The following is a 17,416-nucleotide window of genomic DNA, read 5'->3' on the forward strand; positions in this document are numbered from 1 at the left end:
CATTACTTCCATCGCTCAATGACAATTTTTTCATAGTTTTTTACTTTATTGTATAAAGTAATTTGCTATTTCTAAGTATACAAATCAAGTTAATAATTTGATAAATAAAAAATATACAATAAACTATAAAAATAATATCCAAATTTTTTGCCCGACTTTTATTTTTTTAATCGAATAATTCTTGACTCCGAACTGACTCCGATTTTTATTTTGACCGCTTTTTTGACCAAATCCTTAAATTAACCAATCGAATTATTTCAAATAAATCTCCGCCTGAATAATTCCTGAATCCGAATTTACTAACTATGATCCTGTGTGAAAGAATCAATCACACAGGCATCGAAAAGTGGAATTGAAAGAATCAATCACACAGGCATCGAAAAGTGGAATTATTTCTCCCCCAGCCACCCCACAAAATCCAAATTGAAATCGATATTAACAAAGTTTTTTCAACGAATCAATCAACTACCTCTACCCACCACATCCGCCCACAGCTTAGCACTTACTGTTCCAAACCCCACCCACAAAACCATTTGCAATGAAATCCATCGTAACCGGAAAAAGTGAAATTTTAACCTCCTCAGTCCTCACTGTTCATCTAGATTTTAATGAGAAATGCATTATACACAAGGCATCGAAAAGTGGAATTGATCAAATTTTTCATTTCCAAAGGAAGATTTGAAAGAAATAAAGCCCAAGAGCTCCAGAAATTGTGTAAAAAAGGAAACAACTACTCAACTACAAATTTTTCCAACTTATAAAAATAAACACTATCTATGAAAAAAAGGGTTTGTTACAGAAAAATGTATAGGAGTTTGTTTACCGGTCACCACCATTGATGAACAAGAACTCCGCTTTCTCTAAGTGATGAAAACAGCTCCAAGCATTGATCATAAGTTTTTTCATATTTGGGCGACCTCTCACCTGGGCAACATCTCTGCCATCTATTGTAGTGACATTCAAGGAAGATCTCATCAATCAAACAAATGGCTCCGGTCTCAAACAATCTTGGAATCAAATCAAACTCTGTTCCTTCGATATCCATCTTCATCACCACAAAATCGCTCTTCGAGACTGTGTTCTTCAACCAACTGGCAAAGTCGAATCCCCTGATCTTGTCCACATCGCCGACGAAATTGGTTGATGATTGAACAGGTTGAATCCGACCCATTCCTCGGCCTTTGGCTTTAGCTTTCTCCCCTGGGTCTCGATTAATTTCGAAAAATAATGTCTCGTTTCGCACCCAAGCTGCGTAAGGCAAGAGGTTGATCCCTTTCTTCTTCCGGTACTCTTCATGGAAAGTTTTATCAGCTTCAATGGCATAGATTTCGAAAGTTTTGTTTTGTTTTGGATATTGCTTCTTGAACCAGCTCCCAATGCTCGAACCATAGCTCCGAGCACCAACATCAATGTACACATACCTCGGCTTGAAGCTTATATCTGCCATGGATGGGACGTACTTGATGTTCTTAATGTTCTTCTTCAATGTAATCCACGGCTTCAACGGCTCTTCTGTTATCAGAGGCTCTGCTTTCCTGATCAGTTCCAGCTTATACCTCGGAACAGAACACTTATCAATCGAACCGCCGTCGGACATTTTCTCCCCATGGCCAAGAATCTCAGTCTCTTTCTTCAGGACAATCTCCCGAACGGACGGCGACGAAGAATCTACGCCGCCAATATCACGAGAACGAACCAATCTACAGCAATTGAACAAAGCAAGAAAAGAATTGAAACTATACATATCGTTAGCCGAAGCTGTGTGGACGACCAAAAACCCTTCGGGCTTAAGCGTCCTAGCAACCTCGGAAGCGAACTCATGAGGACGGACCGAGCTCTCAAGCACACCCACCCCTGAAAATTCGAAATCGAAAGTATTGTCCTTGAATGGCTGACGCACGGCCTGACCGGAAACCACCAGCGGAGTAAACTTCTTCTTGGAAATTCCAACGGCGTCGTGAACACCGATCTCCTTCAGAGAGAATACGTCTTGTCCAAATGGGGTTTCGATGCATAAGGCTTTAGAATTGGGTGAGAGGTAGCCTTCAGCAATCAGATCTTGAAACACAGAAGAATAGAAATCGACGGCCTTGCGCCACTCTTTGCTGGTCCAGAGATCGCGAAGAGCAGGGCTGGAAGCAGATCCCAAGGCATCAACAACTATGGCAGAGGGGTTGTTTCGCAGGATTCCACCGGCAATGTTTGGAATTTCAGGAACAGAGAAGAAACAGAAATCGCCGGAATTGCAAGATCCACCCGTAACCGTAACAACGTAAGCAAATCGAAGAAGGAGAATAGCAACGCCAAACAAAAGAATTCTAACCAGTATTTTTTTCACTGGGCTGAATATCACCGTCGTAGGCGCCATGACCGCCAGAGACTTTCTTTCTTTCTTTCTCTTCAGAAAACCAAAATAAGAATGGGAAAAAAAATTGGAAAAAATAGAAACCTAACGAGAGCAGAAAAAAGAATCAAGATATCGAAAAAAAAATAAAAACCCTAGCGAGAGCAAAAACGAGCAGAGGTGTGGTTGGCGCCGATTAGGGTTCTTCGAGGGTGAGAAACGAAACAAAAACGGGAAAAGAGGGAATTGGGAACTGTGAAACTAAAACGGGAAACCATGATAGCTGCGTTGTAGGATCTGGACGTGAATATCTCTCTCATAAGATCCTCTGTCTTTTCATCCTTCTCTCTCTCTCTCTCTCTCTCTTCACTTTTCTTTCTCTTTCTCTTTCTCTCTCTTTGTTTTTCTGGTTTAGGGGGTTTATCGTCCGTGAAGAACAAAAGAAGAAGAAGAAGAAGACGATAAAAAGAAGAAAAGAAAGACCAGCGGTTATTGCAGGGAAAGGAAGGGGGGATGTAGCCAATACTCGGAAAGCTGACGTGGACTTTAAAGTGTTACGCGGCTTTCTTTAATTATTCTCTCTCTCTCTCTCTCTCTCTCTCTCTCTCTCTCTCTCTCTCTCTCTTTTGGTTTCACAACCCCGTGCCACCAAGGGCGTTTAAGTGAGGGTGAGAGGACAAAGAAGTTGGGAGTGTTGCCCGGAATTTGAGAGTATCTAAAACGCCACTCGTTTGTACGCAAATATCCAAACTGCCATTTGATTGTACTTAAAATTACCGGAGTTGGTCTCGTGATCAGATAGAAATATACCCTCTTTTTTTTTTTTTTTTCTGAAAAGATAGAGATATACCCGGCTATAATTTAAAAAACAAATTGGATTTTTACCTTATTACCCTTCGTCCGTACTAAACCAGCAATACAATATTTATTGGCCAAGACTTAGGGTTCAAATTGTCTACAGGAAGAGATAAGATGCAATGAACATTTGTCATTTGACCACTGAAAATATTCGGACACGTGTCTCTAGGGGCTCTCAACCACCATCGGTGTTGTGGTTACAAACAATTTTAAGGCTAAGACTTGGGTTAGGCATGGCAGACACTAATCCAACCCATTCAAGCTAATCCTAGCCGATTTGAGACTAACTGTGATATGATCTACTGAGACCATAATCATCAAACTTGAGTTTCAATGCCATTTTCTGCTCCCAAGTAAAGTAATATATGATGCCATTCCTATCCCACTTTGGAATCAATGAGGAGGTGCACATAGGAATTAATAGGGATAGTTTTTTGGAGTTTCAAAAGTGTGAGGGGCATCATTTTACAGTCTTTTGTGATTGGATAGAGGACAACACAAACAATGAGGGTTAATTTTTTGAGAGAGAGAGAGTGAATGCTCCTTTGGTTGCATCCTCCACGCCTAAAAATAGCTAAATATGAAGTCCACCCTACCCTTTGAAGCACACGTTGATCGATGCCTCTACCCACCCTCTTATTGGTTCATACACTGAATGAGAATAACGCTCCCTAGTCCATCCCCCGCATCCAAACTCAGGCATATGTGAAAAAACTAGACTGCCCCTTGAACCACAAGCTAATCAGTGTCATTATCCACCATTCCGTTGGCCTCTTACAGTGGAGCAGTAGCCACGCCGACCAGAACAGGTGTGTAACCCAAAAGATAAATACCATTGAAAGTCCTCTACCTAGTCCCCTACTGTTAAGTAGGGCCACTGTTAAGAGAGATACCGACCGCTTTTCCGTAGTAATGGCCTTTTGTGACCTGACATGTTGAAAGGTTCTAATGGGCACCGGGATATGGTCTAGGATTGTCTCTAGGATTGTGGGGTTGGTTTACCGAAATAGATTTCCCAGTTCTAGAAAGACGAGAGATACTGATTCAGTTGATCCAAAGTAAGTCGTTAATCACGCCCACGGTAACGGGTAATCACTCTTAACGGTATCTAAGGGAATCACTATTCCCTTGGTTCAGCACTTCAGCTCCAATCAGATATAGTAGCAACTAGCAACATGGTATGTTTTTCATTCTTTTGAATGTGGCCAACTCGTAGTTGTGCCAATTTGTTGTACACGTCAGCCGACAAGGCCTTTATTATGATAGGGAATCTATATTTTTTGTTCAGCATCCATTGAACAGACTTAACTTACACTATAGGCGGATAAATGTCATTTTTCATTGACCATGGAGAAAGAATTATGTCAAATTATTGTATTCCTAGTTAATAAAATACTAATGATAAAAAATATATAATTTTATTGCCTTTTAGAGTTTGAAAATTAACTATTATCATGGTCGTAAGGATGTGAATTTCAAATCGAAAGTGTTTATCGAAATTGAATCATACTGTTTACATCAAAATCGTGAAATCGTTTATCAAATTGTTCGATTTTAATTTTAAAATTGAGACCATGATATGATTTTGGTTTTAAATTTAAATTGTTAAACTGATTGACATCTATATGGTAAGTTTTAGTCATTAAATGTTAAGTTTACATGCATTTCTTTAAAGTTTGTCTTAAACAACTATATAAACAAATCAATTCAATATTACAATTTACATCTATTTCGCTAAAATTTTTAAAAATAAATAAGTTATTTGGATAAAAAAATTAAAAAAACATAAGAAAATCATTTAAATCGAAACTGTTTATAAATGATTTTGATTTTAATATAAGAAACCATTTATTAAGTAATCCGATTTTGATTTTATTCAAAAAAAATCTTACATTATATCAAATCAAACCATCTATTCCAAAATCAAATTAATTAACACTCTTACTTGATTGTAACCAAGTTCTAGCCACTCCCGATGGCATCCAAGAAAATAAAATTTCAAGGGTAAATTGAAAGATTCCACCCAAAGATATTATTTTTCAGCTTAACTCTTAGAACCCCATTTCCCTCGCTAGGACCAAGGGCTAATAGAAACTTGGTAGCATGTGAGTTTTGAGTGGATGATAAGTTGACAACCACTTTCACGCCGCGATTAATGTGGTGGGGCAGACAGTATTTCCTGTTTAGGATCGGAGTTTGGACTTATTTCATTATTTTATTTTAACTTTCGGCTAACTAACGGCTCCGTGACCCCAACTGACTCTACTTTAAAATATAAATAAAAATATAAAAAACCGAATTTGGCAAAATTTCAGTTCATATCATGTGGGGTTGTGGGCGAAAAAGACAAACTAGCCGTTGTAATTGATTGAAATACCAAGAATACCCTTTTGAAGATATAAAACTTCCCACGCTTTTTTTAATTTATCACGAAATGGAGAGAAAGTTCTTTCCATTTCATTATGCCTATTAATTATTTTGATTATCGAGGCTTAAGTATTAATTATAAAACTCAATTGTATGATCCACAGAATTTTCGGTGCCCAGAGTCCGAGATCAACTTTTGAGCTTCAATTTGTGATTAAATGCTGACTTATCTTTTCTCACTTTTTTATTCATTATTTGAGCAGTTGAGTGACTTGAGTCCGCCTAGTTGGTGTTATTTATTCTTTTATAGTAAAGTTCTTGTGATGGGTCCATCAATAGCAGTGTCTATGGTCTAGTCAAAGATTAAAAATTCAATTAAAAGGTTAACTTTTTTTTTTTTATGAATCAGATAATTAATATTAAACAAGATAAAAGATTACATATTAAAACATTCAGGCAAAGAAGGTTAACTTCTTGGAGGAGCTTATGTGTTGTGAACTTGTGATCCAAGGGCAGGGAGGATATTTGACATGAATCCCAATACATGGATATGTATCCTGAAGTCTTTTTAACCATTGGATCACTAATTGACTCCCAATTATTAGAAAGCAATAATGGGCAGAGTATAAGACTTATCTAGATATGTCGTAAATGCATCGGATGATATACAAATTCACAGTATTACAGTAAATCTGCTTGTTGAATCAAGAGCAAACATAATTTGAGTTGAGTCGTATCAGAATGATACTATCTTTAAGGTTTTTAAAACACCTCTAATTGTGCAACCGAGTTGACCATTGTGTTTATACCTCCAAGATAAAACAACACCCAATTACACGAGGTGCATTCCAATATGTGATTACACAAAGAAGTCCAAAGGTTATATTCATTATCAGACACAAAAAAACTTGGAAGAAAAGAACATAAAGTGGGAAGAATAAAAACACTTGTCAAAAACCCCTTGTTCAATTTTCAAACCATCTATAAAATATATAGACAATGTACCTTTTTCACGTATGGGTGTATCTGTTCATATACAGATGTGTCTGTACTTGTACAAGCGTCCCTATACACGTGCTTGTATATGTACAAGCATCCTCATTCACATACAAGTCTGTCTGCACACCCCTATATAGGAGTAGATCACATCCACACCCATCATTGGCACGAGAAATATTTGGAAACTTTGACAATAAATCCAACACCAGTTGATTAGATAGGATCTTTTTCCATATGGGATTTTGTTTTATTAGTTGGAGGGTAACATTTTTGCGACATTGTCCTTTTCTTCGATCATCTGCCTCTATGCTTGGCTTTACAAAATTCTTCTATCTTTATGTTTTTGGGCATCAAATGCTATTAGAGATTGTATTTTGGTGTTTGTGTTGTTTTTATTGATGTTGTTGTAGAATTTCAATTGAGTTCACCTACAAACACAAAGGAAATGAACAATATAGAGAAAAAAAGTTAGAGTGGACTCCGATAAGAGACTCTCCGATATTTAAGTCAGAATTTTAAACAAACAACATTAGAGGTTTGGACATTGAAAGAATTGGCTTAAAATGTGAAGAATTGATCTACGTGCCTAAGTCCATGAAGAAAGACCAACAACATCATTTGGTTTTATCTAAAACTAATTTCGTGGAGAGTCCCGACTTTATTTGGACATGGGGAGTTAGTTCCCAATGATTCGTCATGGATTTTTGGGTCAATTAGGAACTAGGCTTAATTTCTTGCTACATGACGACTACTCATTAGTTGAGCTAGCTAATATTATGTGCATCATTTCATTACTTTTGTGCATGTTCCTTGTGACTGCATTAGAGAAGCGCACTTGTTAGCTAAAGATGCTTTTAGGTTAACCTTTATGGCTTCTAGCCTAGATATCAGGATGCATGGTGTCTTATGTTCGAAGTTGGGCAGATACCCAAAGATGTGCTCATTAGTTGTCAGTAAGTAGTAGTATCGTCCTGACCGTGAGATTTTAAATGCATATGGGTAAGGTATTGGAAGAGTTTTTTGAGGAATTTACAATCTTATACTTAGGATTTGTGTGGTGAACCTTCTTGTGTAGTAGATCGAAAACTCTCTCCTTTTATAAGAAAAAAATTATTCAATACTTTATAGGAAAAAGATCATTACCTGATTCTATGTTCTTACACTCAAACACAAAGGTTGACGAAAAAACTATCATATCCCTTGGGGTTGGATGCCCATGTACTTCCCTTGATTGGTCCCCACACTGAAACAGCAATCCCCAGCCCAAGCTTTATATAGCTACATGTTCAATTGAATTGACTCGAAATTTAATAGGCAGGTAAAGTGACATGGAACTCTTACCCAAGAAAAAAAAAAATGTGACATGGGACCATGCATCAATTTGGCAAATTCATTTTATTGTGCTGATATCTCATTGGACATGGTGAACCAAAGTTAAAAATAAAGACGATGGCAGATATGGTAAAATTAAGAAAAGATAGGGTTAAAGATATAATCGTGGCTGTTCTCATCCTAGAGGTAAGTGGGACTGCCGAGTGGGGATGTTGGGAGAATCACGTGATGGACAGGTTAGCATGGCTGGCTCTACTCATTTCAATATATAAAAAATGTGATTGGATCCTTCTACCAAAAAAATGATTAGAGATCCCATATGTCTATTCCAAAAGTACGCATTATTCCTAACCTTCGAGTTGTTTCCATTGACCAACCAAACCTAGTTCACATGTGACAGCTCAGGTTGGACCCTACATTTCTTTGGCTCCGGAACCTATCCCTCTCAATTATAAAAAAAAAAAAAAAAAAAAAAGGTTTTTTTTTTTACCCCATATCCGAAATATACCTGTTCCAAGATAGGGTAGTATTGGTATTGGTATTGGTATTCGTTTCCATCTCAATCAATATTAATGCGTTCTTGCTGATTCAGCCGATTCAATGTTGATACTTAGAACTCTAATATTGCAAGGTTTATCAAAACTTGAGATTGGTCTCAAGTCTCAATTGATACTGATATGGATTCAAAGTGTTTGGGATCGAATTGGATAAAATGAAATTACCTTTATGTTTTAATAAAGAAATAAAAGAAAAAAAAAATCAAAATTTTGATCTTTTTAACCCTTAGATCATACCATTGGATCAGTATCGATCAAGAGTTGATTCGATCTAATTCTTAAAACTATGATCCTATGGCAAAAGGTCTCCTTCATTGGTAAAGTAAATAAAGAATTCCCTCATCACAAAGTTCCACTCATTGTTTGGGATTAAAAGTACTCTTTCCCTTGGTATTTGAAGAATTCGATGCCCGTGAAAAAAGGCATGGGTGAAGGAAAACTTGATTTTACTACAATATTACTAGACGAAAAGGATTGCATCCACTTGGGTAATACATCCAATGGGACTCGTAGATTCAAATTATACTCTTTATGGTATATTTTTTCAAATTTGAGTTTTCATGATTAAGATCATCATTCTTATTTGATAGTAAAGAGTTTTTCTCTTCTTTTTTTAGTAAGGAAAGAGTTCTCAGAGTCACTATATAATTTTAATAGAAACTCTCATCATCTCCAAATCTTGTTGAAGTTGTAATTTGAGTATTAAGTCTTTGCTAAAACGAACCAAACTCTGATACAAAAAAATAAAGAATCGGTCAGCAATTATTCTACTATTAATATATGTCTCAACATGGTGGTCATCTAGACCATCCTTTTTGACTAAGGTCGGTCAGAACCAGCCCAACCTGACCTTGGGTTTTCAGGGCTGGGAGCCTAGGCTAAGTAGTTGAACTTGAGCCTTTTAAGATTCCCTCAGGTAGGTCAAACGTGCCAACCTTGTGGTAATAGCTGAACTCGGAAGATGTGATTTTGTAGGCTATGTTTGGATGTTGAGAAAAGGAAAAAAAAAATTGTAAAAATTTGAATTAAAAAAAAAAACAAATACATAAATAAATCATTATATCATTATGATTTTTGTTTTTTTATGTGGTAAACGAATGAATAACACCAATGAAGCACCAGATGAGATATTATACAGGAGGAGAGGAGGAGAAGGGGTCATTCAATAAGGCAGTGGATGCTAGCTTATCGTATACTAACAATATAACCAACATTTTCTTTTATTATTTATAAGAAGGACCTTTCAACCTAAAGAAATTATTGAAAAAGACAGGAGAAGTTTCTGCCTTGAAGGACAAGATATACTCTTCCTAGTTTAGGAAGAGTAAGCTACCAAACCAACAAAAGTGGGGAGCTAACCCTTTTGCAAGAATGTGAGCTTCCCAATAAGAAAAGCTACACCTAAGAAACTTAGAATACCAACTCCAATAATAGCAGCATTCAAATCTAAAGAAGAAGCAGACTTATCGAGAAAAGACATAAGAAACTTGCAATCAGACAAACATAGTAATGTGCTCCAACTTCAGACTCCGAGATAGGATTAGGCCATCTCTAACAGCTTGCACTTTCCAGCTATGAATTTCCTTTTGCCATCCCTTATCATAACACCCTTGCCACCGAGATGAGAATCAGCTTTCCAAGCACTATCATTATAAATGAAGAATGAAGAAAAAAAAAAAAAAAAAAAAGGGATAGTCAAAAAGCTAAAGGGGTGCCCAAGGTATTGGACATTTCTCTATGCAAAAACCCAACCTGCCGTCTTTAGTGGTTCGATAGAAAGCCTGAATAGTACCAAAATGGCAAAGTTTAGAATGACTAAAGACAAAATTATTCCTTGATTTCCAAATCTGCTAAGCAGTGGTTGCCCATTTAAATTGAAGCATCATCTTTAGTCACCAAGGCTAGGAAGATGATAATCCAAAGGATTTAGCGTAAAAGTAAAGTGTTAGTGTAAAGCCAAAAAAAAGGGTAAAACGTTAACCACATTAGAAAAGCAAACGGGTCATGAATTGAAACTCACAAATTGGGGAAAAATTTTCAATTGCCTATTTTCAGATGAATCTCCATCAGTTCAAATAATTTCTGCCACTCAAATTAGTGGTGATGGGAACTTTTAATTTCAAAGGAATGTATCAGAGAAGGTTTTGTTTGTTTAATCAAAATTGTCATTAGATATGAGAGTTTTCTTGACTTAGCCACCAAAATTTAATTCAAAACTAATGTATTCTTATGTGGACTATCATGTAAATATCAGGCTCCATTTATTTGGTATAACAAGCCTAATAAAAAAAAAAAAAAAGACAGGAATTGAGTTCTAATGACAATGGGTGTAGAAGATATCTTTACATTAGCACCTGAAATCAAAATCGAGTTTGTTAAGTGGAAAAATAATGCATTGAAAAATTAAATTCAAAGAATAATTTTTTCTTTTTACTCACAATTAAGAAGAATCCTTTGACTTAGGAGTTATTAGGATGATGTACAAAGGGTATCCAAGAATAATGGGGGTATTATCAACTTTGTATAATAGAAGGTAGAGTATTATGATCATAAGTATACTTTTTCTTCACCCATGGTGTAAGAGATCTTTTTCCAAAATTCAAAACTAAAATTCTAAGTGTGAAAAAAGAATCATATTTTTATTTTGCGTGGGGGGAGGGGGGGTTAAGGGAAACGAGACTCACTTAACATGCACGGTATGATAAAAGTTGGGTCTAAAATTTCTTTAGGGAAGTTTACATCTATTTACCCTCGTGTTGGCTTTTATTACATCATTTTCCTTTGATTTTTGTTTATTACAAATAAACCCATACCGTGAGAGGCTTTAGGGGTCAATCTGTCAAGCAGGTCCATTTTCTATTTAATACCAAGAATACCCTTATCTATTGTCTTCAACCTTCCGACAAAATCAGAATCCATTCTCGACCCCTTTGTCTTCTCCGGCGAGGAAAAGATTATCAAGTTTGTGAAGAGATCGGCGGGAAAGATCCGTTACTTTCTTCCGGTCCTTTTCTCCTGAATCTGGTGAGTTTACACTATTAGAACTCCCTATGGGTTTGAGTTTGAAACCCTATTGAGGAAACCACACAGGAAAAACAAGAACACGAATCTAATAAAATTATGGAGGATCTTTAAGTACCTTTCACCTAGTATGCTGAAGATGATTGATGTTGGTCACTCCCACTTTCGCTCTCTTGGCTTGGCTATGGATCTTCTACAGCCCCTTAAACCTCCTTGGTTCTCTCACTTTAGTGGTAAAGTGGGGAAGAGTGAATAATGGTTGTAGAGACCCAAAACCTAGTATTTATAATACTGTCCTGCACTCAAAATCCTAAACCACAATGGGTTGAGCCAGCATATCCCTAAGCTTGAGAGTGGACCGAACCGGTTCATGCAATTTGACTCTCACCCATTTAATCAACCCGAATAATTAATTTAGCCCATAAATCCAACAATCTCCCACTTGGGCCACATTAATTATAAGGATGTCTTTTAAATTGGTGTGGCCATAGAATCTTATTACATTAACCACTCTTACTGTGATTCAGTTGAAAAACCACTCACATCGAATAACAGCAGAAGATACACCTCAATATACGGCATACAACTTTCTGTTATTACAAACATAAGTAAGTTTCTTAACACGAATCTATGTGGGATACCATCATAGAAATATTGACATATCCTCAAATTACACTGTTGTCATTCTATGGAGGTCCTTAACTGAGATATTAACCTTCACTGTGGCAAATCGCCTTTGATCTGTGGTTAATATCTAACTGTGGCCTTCCGCCTATAAACTGTGGCAAATATTGCCTATGAACTGTGACAAATACTGTCTTAAAATGTGGCAAACATTACCTTTTGAATTGTGGCAAAATATTGCCTATAACTAAGACAATTACTGCCTATAAAAACATTTTCAAATGAAATCATAAACCAAATATTTCAAGAAATAACTGTGCATAATGTAAATGCTAAAACTTAACCATAATTCATCAAACTGTGCCCCAAAACATATGGGCTAAGGTTCAAAACATAAACAAATACTAAACAAAACCAGAACTCCCATTAATCAAGCATTTCAAATAACTGTATGTAAAGAAATCCTAACTACTTGATGTGACCAAATTTTACTTGCTCTCAATTGCTGATGATCAGTCTACCTCAATATATTTTAAATAAGATTTACAACTAAAAATGTATCCCTATCCTTTGGGACAGGAATTAGCTGATGCTCTTATATTCTTCTTTTAACTGTGAAAACAACACTAACTTTGGAATTCAATCACCTTTGGGCAAAAGAACTCCAAATTCAATGTCCCTTTCTGAAATGTGGATGATTATCTTCAAACCTTGATGACATAACCTGTGGAAAAGTATCACCTTTACTGTTGGAGAAGATACAATCGAACTGAATGTACCACTTTGGTGGGTTTTACTCAGTTCTATCATATCTTTCCCATTGGAGATGTATATCTTTATGTTCCAAACATACATATAAATGTCACTAGGACAACAATAACCATACAAGAGTCACAACCGCAACTACATTCCTATCCTTTGGGCTAAGAATGCACTGGTCCTCTTATAAATTTATATTTACTGTGAAAAGAACAATAACTTTTGAAATCCCCTCACCTTTGGGCTTAGGAACCTCTAGGTTACTGTCATTTTCTTAACTTTGGTGACATCACCTTTGGGCAAATGTCACCTACATTGTTTCCCTGTGGAAAATCATGAAATAATAAGATGTACCACTTTGGTGGATTCCACCTCATCATTTCATGGTTTCCTAAAGCAAAATTACTTTGCAACTAAGAATGAGCGGAAGCTTACACCCTTTTCCATATTAACATATCTCAATTTAAAAAAAAAATTCTCAATTTCATGGTAACCAATAACATATATATTTTTCAAAGCATTGATTTATGCCATTTTGTTTCAATGATTGAAACTAAATACAACATAAAATTTCAAATAAACATATCATATTAAAAATTAGATCATTAAATGTGGCCCGAAACAAGAATCCAACGCAAAAAACAGATTTCAATTTGGCCTTAAAACGAACCTTTAAATGAAATTTAAAGTAGTTTAAATAAAAAACCCAAAAAGAACAAATTGAAACCAAATACAACATAAAATTTCAAACAAATATGTCATATTAAAAATTAGATCATTAAATGTGGCCCGAAACAAGGAATCCAACGCAAAAAACAGATTTCAATTTGGCCTTAAAACGAACCTTTAAATGAAATTTAAAGTAGTTTAAATAAAAACCCAAAATGAACAAAAACCAAACAAGCCTTTTTTTTTTTAAATCAATCAAGACCAACCGGTTCGGCCATATGAATTCCGGGTCAAATTCGGGTCAATTGGTCAACGACCCGGTCAACCTTTGACCGAGTCAAATAGTACATATGAGTTGACCCACTGTGTCACCGGTTCGAATCGGTAGGGTTTTCGAGTTGAACCGGCGATGCCTCGCCGCCGTTTTTTTTTTTTGAATTTTTTTTCTCTCTCCTCCGGCAGCCGGTTTCCGGTGGCGCGTGCCGGCGCGTACGGATGTTTCCGGTGACTTGCGGCATACCGCCGCGACCGTATTCTCGTGATCTACAACTTTCGTGAAGAAAGTTTTTCCATACAGGATTTTTAAGTGATGGTAAAATTACGATTTTTATGATTTTCATGATTTTTAATCAAATCAGGTTTTAAGTAACAATCAAAATCCTCATGTATAAGAAAAATTCAATCGATTCTTGTCCCATGTGGTCTGCTCTGATACCACTTGTTAGAACTCCCTATGGGTTTGAGATTGAAACCCTATGGAGGAAACCACACAGGAAAAACAAGAACACGAATCTAATAAAATTATGGAGGATCGATTTGTACCTTTCACCTAGTATGCTGAAGATGATTGATGTTGGTCACTCCCACTTTCGCTCTCTTGGCTTGGCTATGGATCTTCTACAGCCCCTTAAACCTCCTTGGTTCTCTCACTTTAGTGGTAAAGTGGGGAAGAGTGAATAATGGTTGTAGGGACCCAAAACCTAGTATTTATAATATTGTCCTGCACTCAAAACCCTAAACCACAATGGGTTGAGCCAGCATATCCCTAAGCTTGAGAGTGGACCGAACCGGTTCATGCAATTTGACTCTCACCCATTTAATCAACCCGAATAATTAATTTAGCCCATAAATCCAACATACACTTATAAATCGATAGAAAGAGCGTTGTCCAGAATCCCTCCTTTTTACAAGGATTCTACAATTGAGATCTTTGAGGCGGTGCTTCGTGGGAATCTCCGATTTCTAGCTCGGATCTTTTACTCCGTGTCACCTGCGACGAAGGATCTTCTGCGAAAGATGCTGTGAAGGACGTTTCAAAGATATTTACAACCATAGGAAGAGTTCCAGTTTGGGTAATGTTTTCAGCTGCTTCTATTTTCATAGGAGAACGAGGATCTGTAAAGCGCAACTGTTTGTTCATCCAATCTCCCATTGATCTCAAAATTTCCACCAAGCACTTTATTGCTTCAATTTCATGGTTGTACAACATTTTCTAAAACACTAAGAACAATCATAGGAAAGAACACTCCAACTCTGCCTTCAATCCAGCGCTAAATCTTGATACCAGACTAATAAAATGGAGCATAAAAGCTGGAAAATAATCGTAAGTGTGGAAGCACTATTCTTCATTGGGTTTTCTTGGTTTTTGATTTGTTAATGCCTCTGTTTTTCCATTCGAAAAACTCTATTCTTCCTGGTTTCTTATTAGTTGGTAGTTTTCATTTTGAATGAGGGTGAAATCGGATTTAGGGTTTACGGTTGCTGCAAATGCTGGACAAGGTATTGTTGAAAACCCTAAGCTGTTTTCTCCTTGATATGGGGAATTTAAGGATTTTAAGATAACAAGTGGAAAAGGGTAATATTGGTATTTACTATTGGTTGTTTTAGTTCAAGTATGTAAAAGGGTAATTAAGTCGTTTTCAATTTAAAAATAACACCTCTCTCACTGTATTATTGTAATAAATGAAACTCGAGTGGGGAGGAAGTAATAAAGGCAAACGTGAGGGGAGGTGAATATAAATTTTCCTATTTTATATAACTATAAAGTTTCCTACCAAAAAAAAATCCATAAAGTTAAAATTGAAACACCATCTTTCAAATGGCAAAAGTTTGGATATCGGTGTAAAAGATACCATCTACATATAGTTGGTGTAGAGAAATTCTTCACAATGAAATATTACATGTTTCTATGTATTTGTTTGTCATTTGAAGTTTTTGTATGCAAACCTGAAGTCATATTCAGGCTCTTTATAACTTTCTAGTTTCAATTTTCATACACAATCATGTATGATATATCCAACACTTCAATCCTTCGTGAGGAGGAGGCAAAAATGATATTTTATAAACTCCCTCTCTCTTTCCATCCTTACATATATGGCCATGTACAAAACCTTTGTCAAATTTTTTCAATTATAAGAGTTGCATACTTTTCTCATTAGAAATGATGTCTTTTTAAGTTTTTCCAACACCCCAACACAGATCGGATGGTTAGGAGAATCTAGGTATGCATCCAAAGTCCACGCTCCCAATTTAAAATGATGCTTTTTAAATCAGTTGTCTGCTGCATGCTGGGCCGTTGGGCATGTTTGAGGGGATCCTAGTGCACATGGAGAGCACATTTGGGCCTTAGCCCAGCGGCATGGCATTGCTCAGTTGAGACTCTTGAGAGTATGTTCGAATTTTGGTGACGATGCAGTGAACATGAACGTCCTAAATGAGATACACTCTTAAAGTAAACAAAGAAAAAATGGCATCGAATCCATAAAGGCTGACAGTATTTCCTTTTATTAAAAAAAAATTAATGCTGACCTATACCAATAATAAAATAAATAATAATAATTATAATGCTGACCGTATTTCCTGTTTGGGGCTTTGGAACCCCTAGAAATTTTCTGAGTTTGGACTGATTTCATTATCTGTTGACTAACTAACGGCTCTGTGACCCTCCTGACACTACGCAAGCCGTATCAAAAGTAGCCGTTGCTATTGCAGGTTTATTTTGAAATATCCAAAATACCCTTTTGAAGCATGTAAAACTCCCCAAGCTTTTATAATTGATCACAAAATGGAAAGAATTTTTTTTTCTTTTTATTATTATTAACTATTTTGATTATTGAGAGCAGGTATTAATTAATATGAAGAGCACATGGGATAGTTCTTCATCAATTGTATGATCCACTTGGATATGGAATTCGGATCAATTCACATACACTTCATTATTATATTAAAGTTCTTGTGATGCTTCCATCTATGGAAGTCTTCATGGACAGATTTATAAATTAAATAGTCAACTAGAATGTTAATTTGACTAGTTTAACCATTCAAATGGAATGATAAATTTTGATCACATGTCAAATTTTTTTACTATGAGCCCTTTCATGTATTTCTTATATTGGGTATGATTAAATCCGAATATATATATATATATATTAAAATTTTATGAATTTTCAAAGAAAAGAGAGAACAGAGAAACCCTAAACAGCAAAGCCAAAAAATGATAACATCTATCATAATACGACCTTTTGGATTCACAGCATAAAACAACTGATAGAATCCTTGGCTTCTTATGCTAGAAGTTGGTACCTGAAGAGGTGAACTACTTCTACTTGTTAGTTTCTATCATGTAGGAGCTTTTCTTTATTTTTTTAGTCGAAAGAATATTAAACTTTATTAGAGAAAACTAGCAAGAAACTCCTGCAAGTAGAAGGAGAAACAAAAACGCCTGAGGTTAATCCACCAAATCCTAAATAACTTGAGCTTGGCAGTGCCCTGAGCAAAAAAGAATAAGCATCCCTATCAGAATTGGATGTCCTAGGAATATACATGAAAAATAGAAGAAAAAAAATTCCAGCATTTTGAGTTAGAAGAATGAAAAAAAAAAAAAAAA

At 36.1% G+C, this 17,416-nt stretch overlaps 2 protein-coding genes across 2 annotated transcripts in view; both read right to left on the reverse strand.

Annotated features, from left to right (window-relative positions):
- Positions 1–634: 634 nt before the first annotated feature.
- LOC122057030 lies at positions 635–2,893 on the reverse strand. Its single transcript, XM_042619014.1, has one exon. The coding sequence runs from the start codon at positions 2,366–2,368 to the stop codon at positions 827–829; it is 1,542 nt and encodes a 513-aa protein (XP_042474948.1). The 5' UTR covers positions 2,369–2,893; the 3' UTR covers positions 635–826.
- An 11,832-nt stretch (positions 2,894–14,725) lies between these two features.
- The window catches only part of LOC122094742 (protein DMR6-LIKE OXYGENASE 1-like), an 11,292-nt gene continuing 8,601 nt past the window's right edge, over positions 14,726–17,416 (reverse strand). Inside the window, exon 5 of the mRNA XM_042665345.1 lies at positions 14,726–14,994. Within this exon, the coding sequence (XP_042521279.1) occupies positions 14,726–14,994 (269 nt within the window). The remainder of the gene's footprint in view (positions 14,995–17,416) is intronic.

This window comes from Macadamia integrifolia, chromosome 12 (genome assembly GCF_013358625.1).
Source record: "Macadamia integrifolia cultivar HAES 741 chromosome 12, SCU_Mint_v3, whole genome shotgun sequence".
NCBI lineage: Eukaryota > Viridiplantae > Streptophyta > Magnoliopsida > Proteales > Proteaceae > Macadamia > Macadamia integrifolia.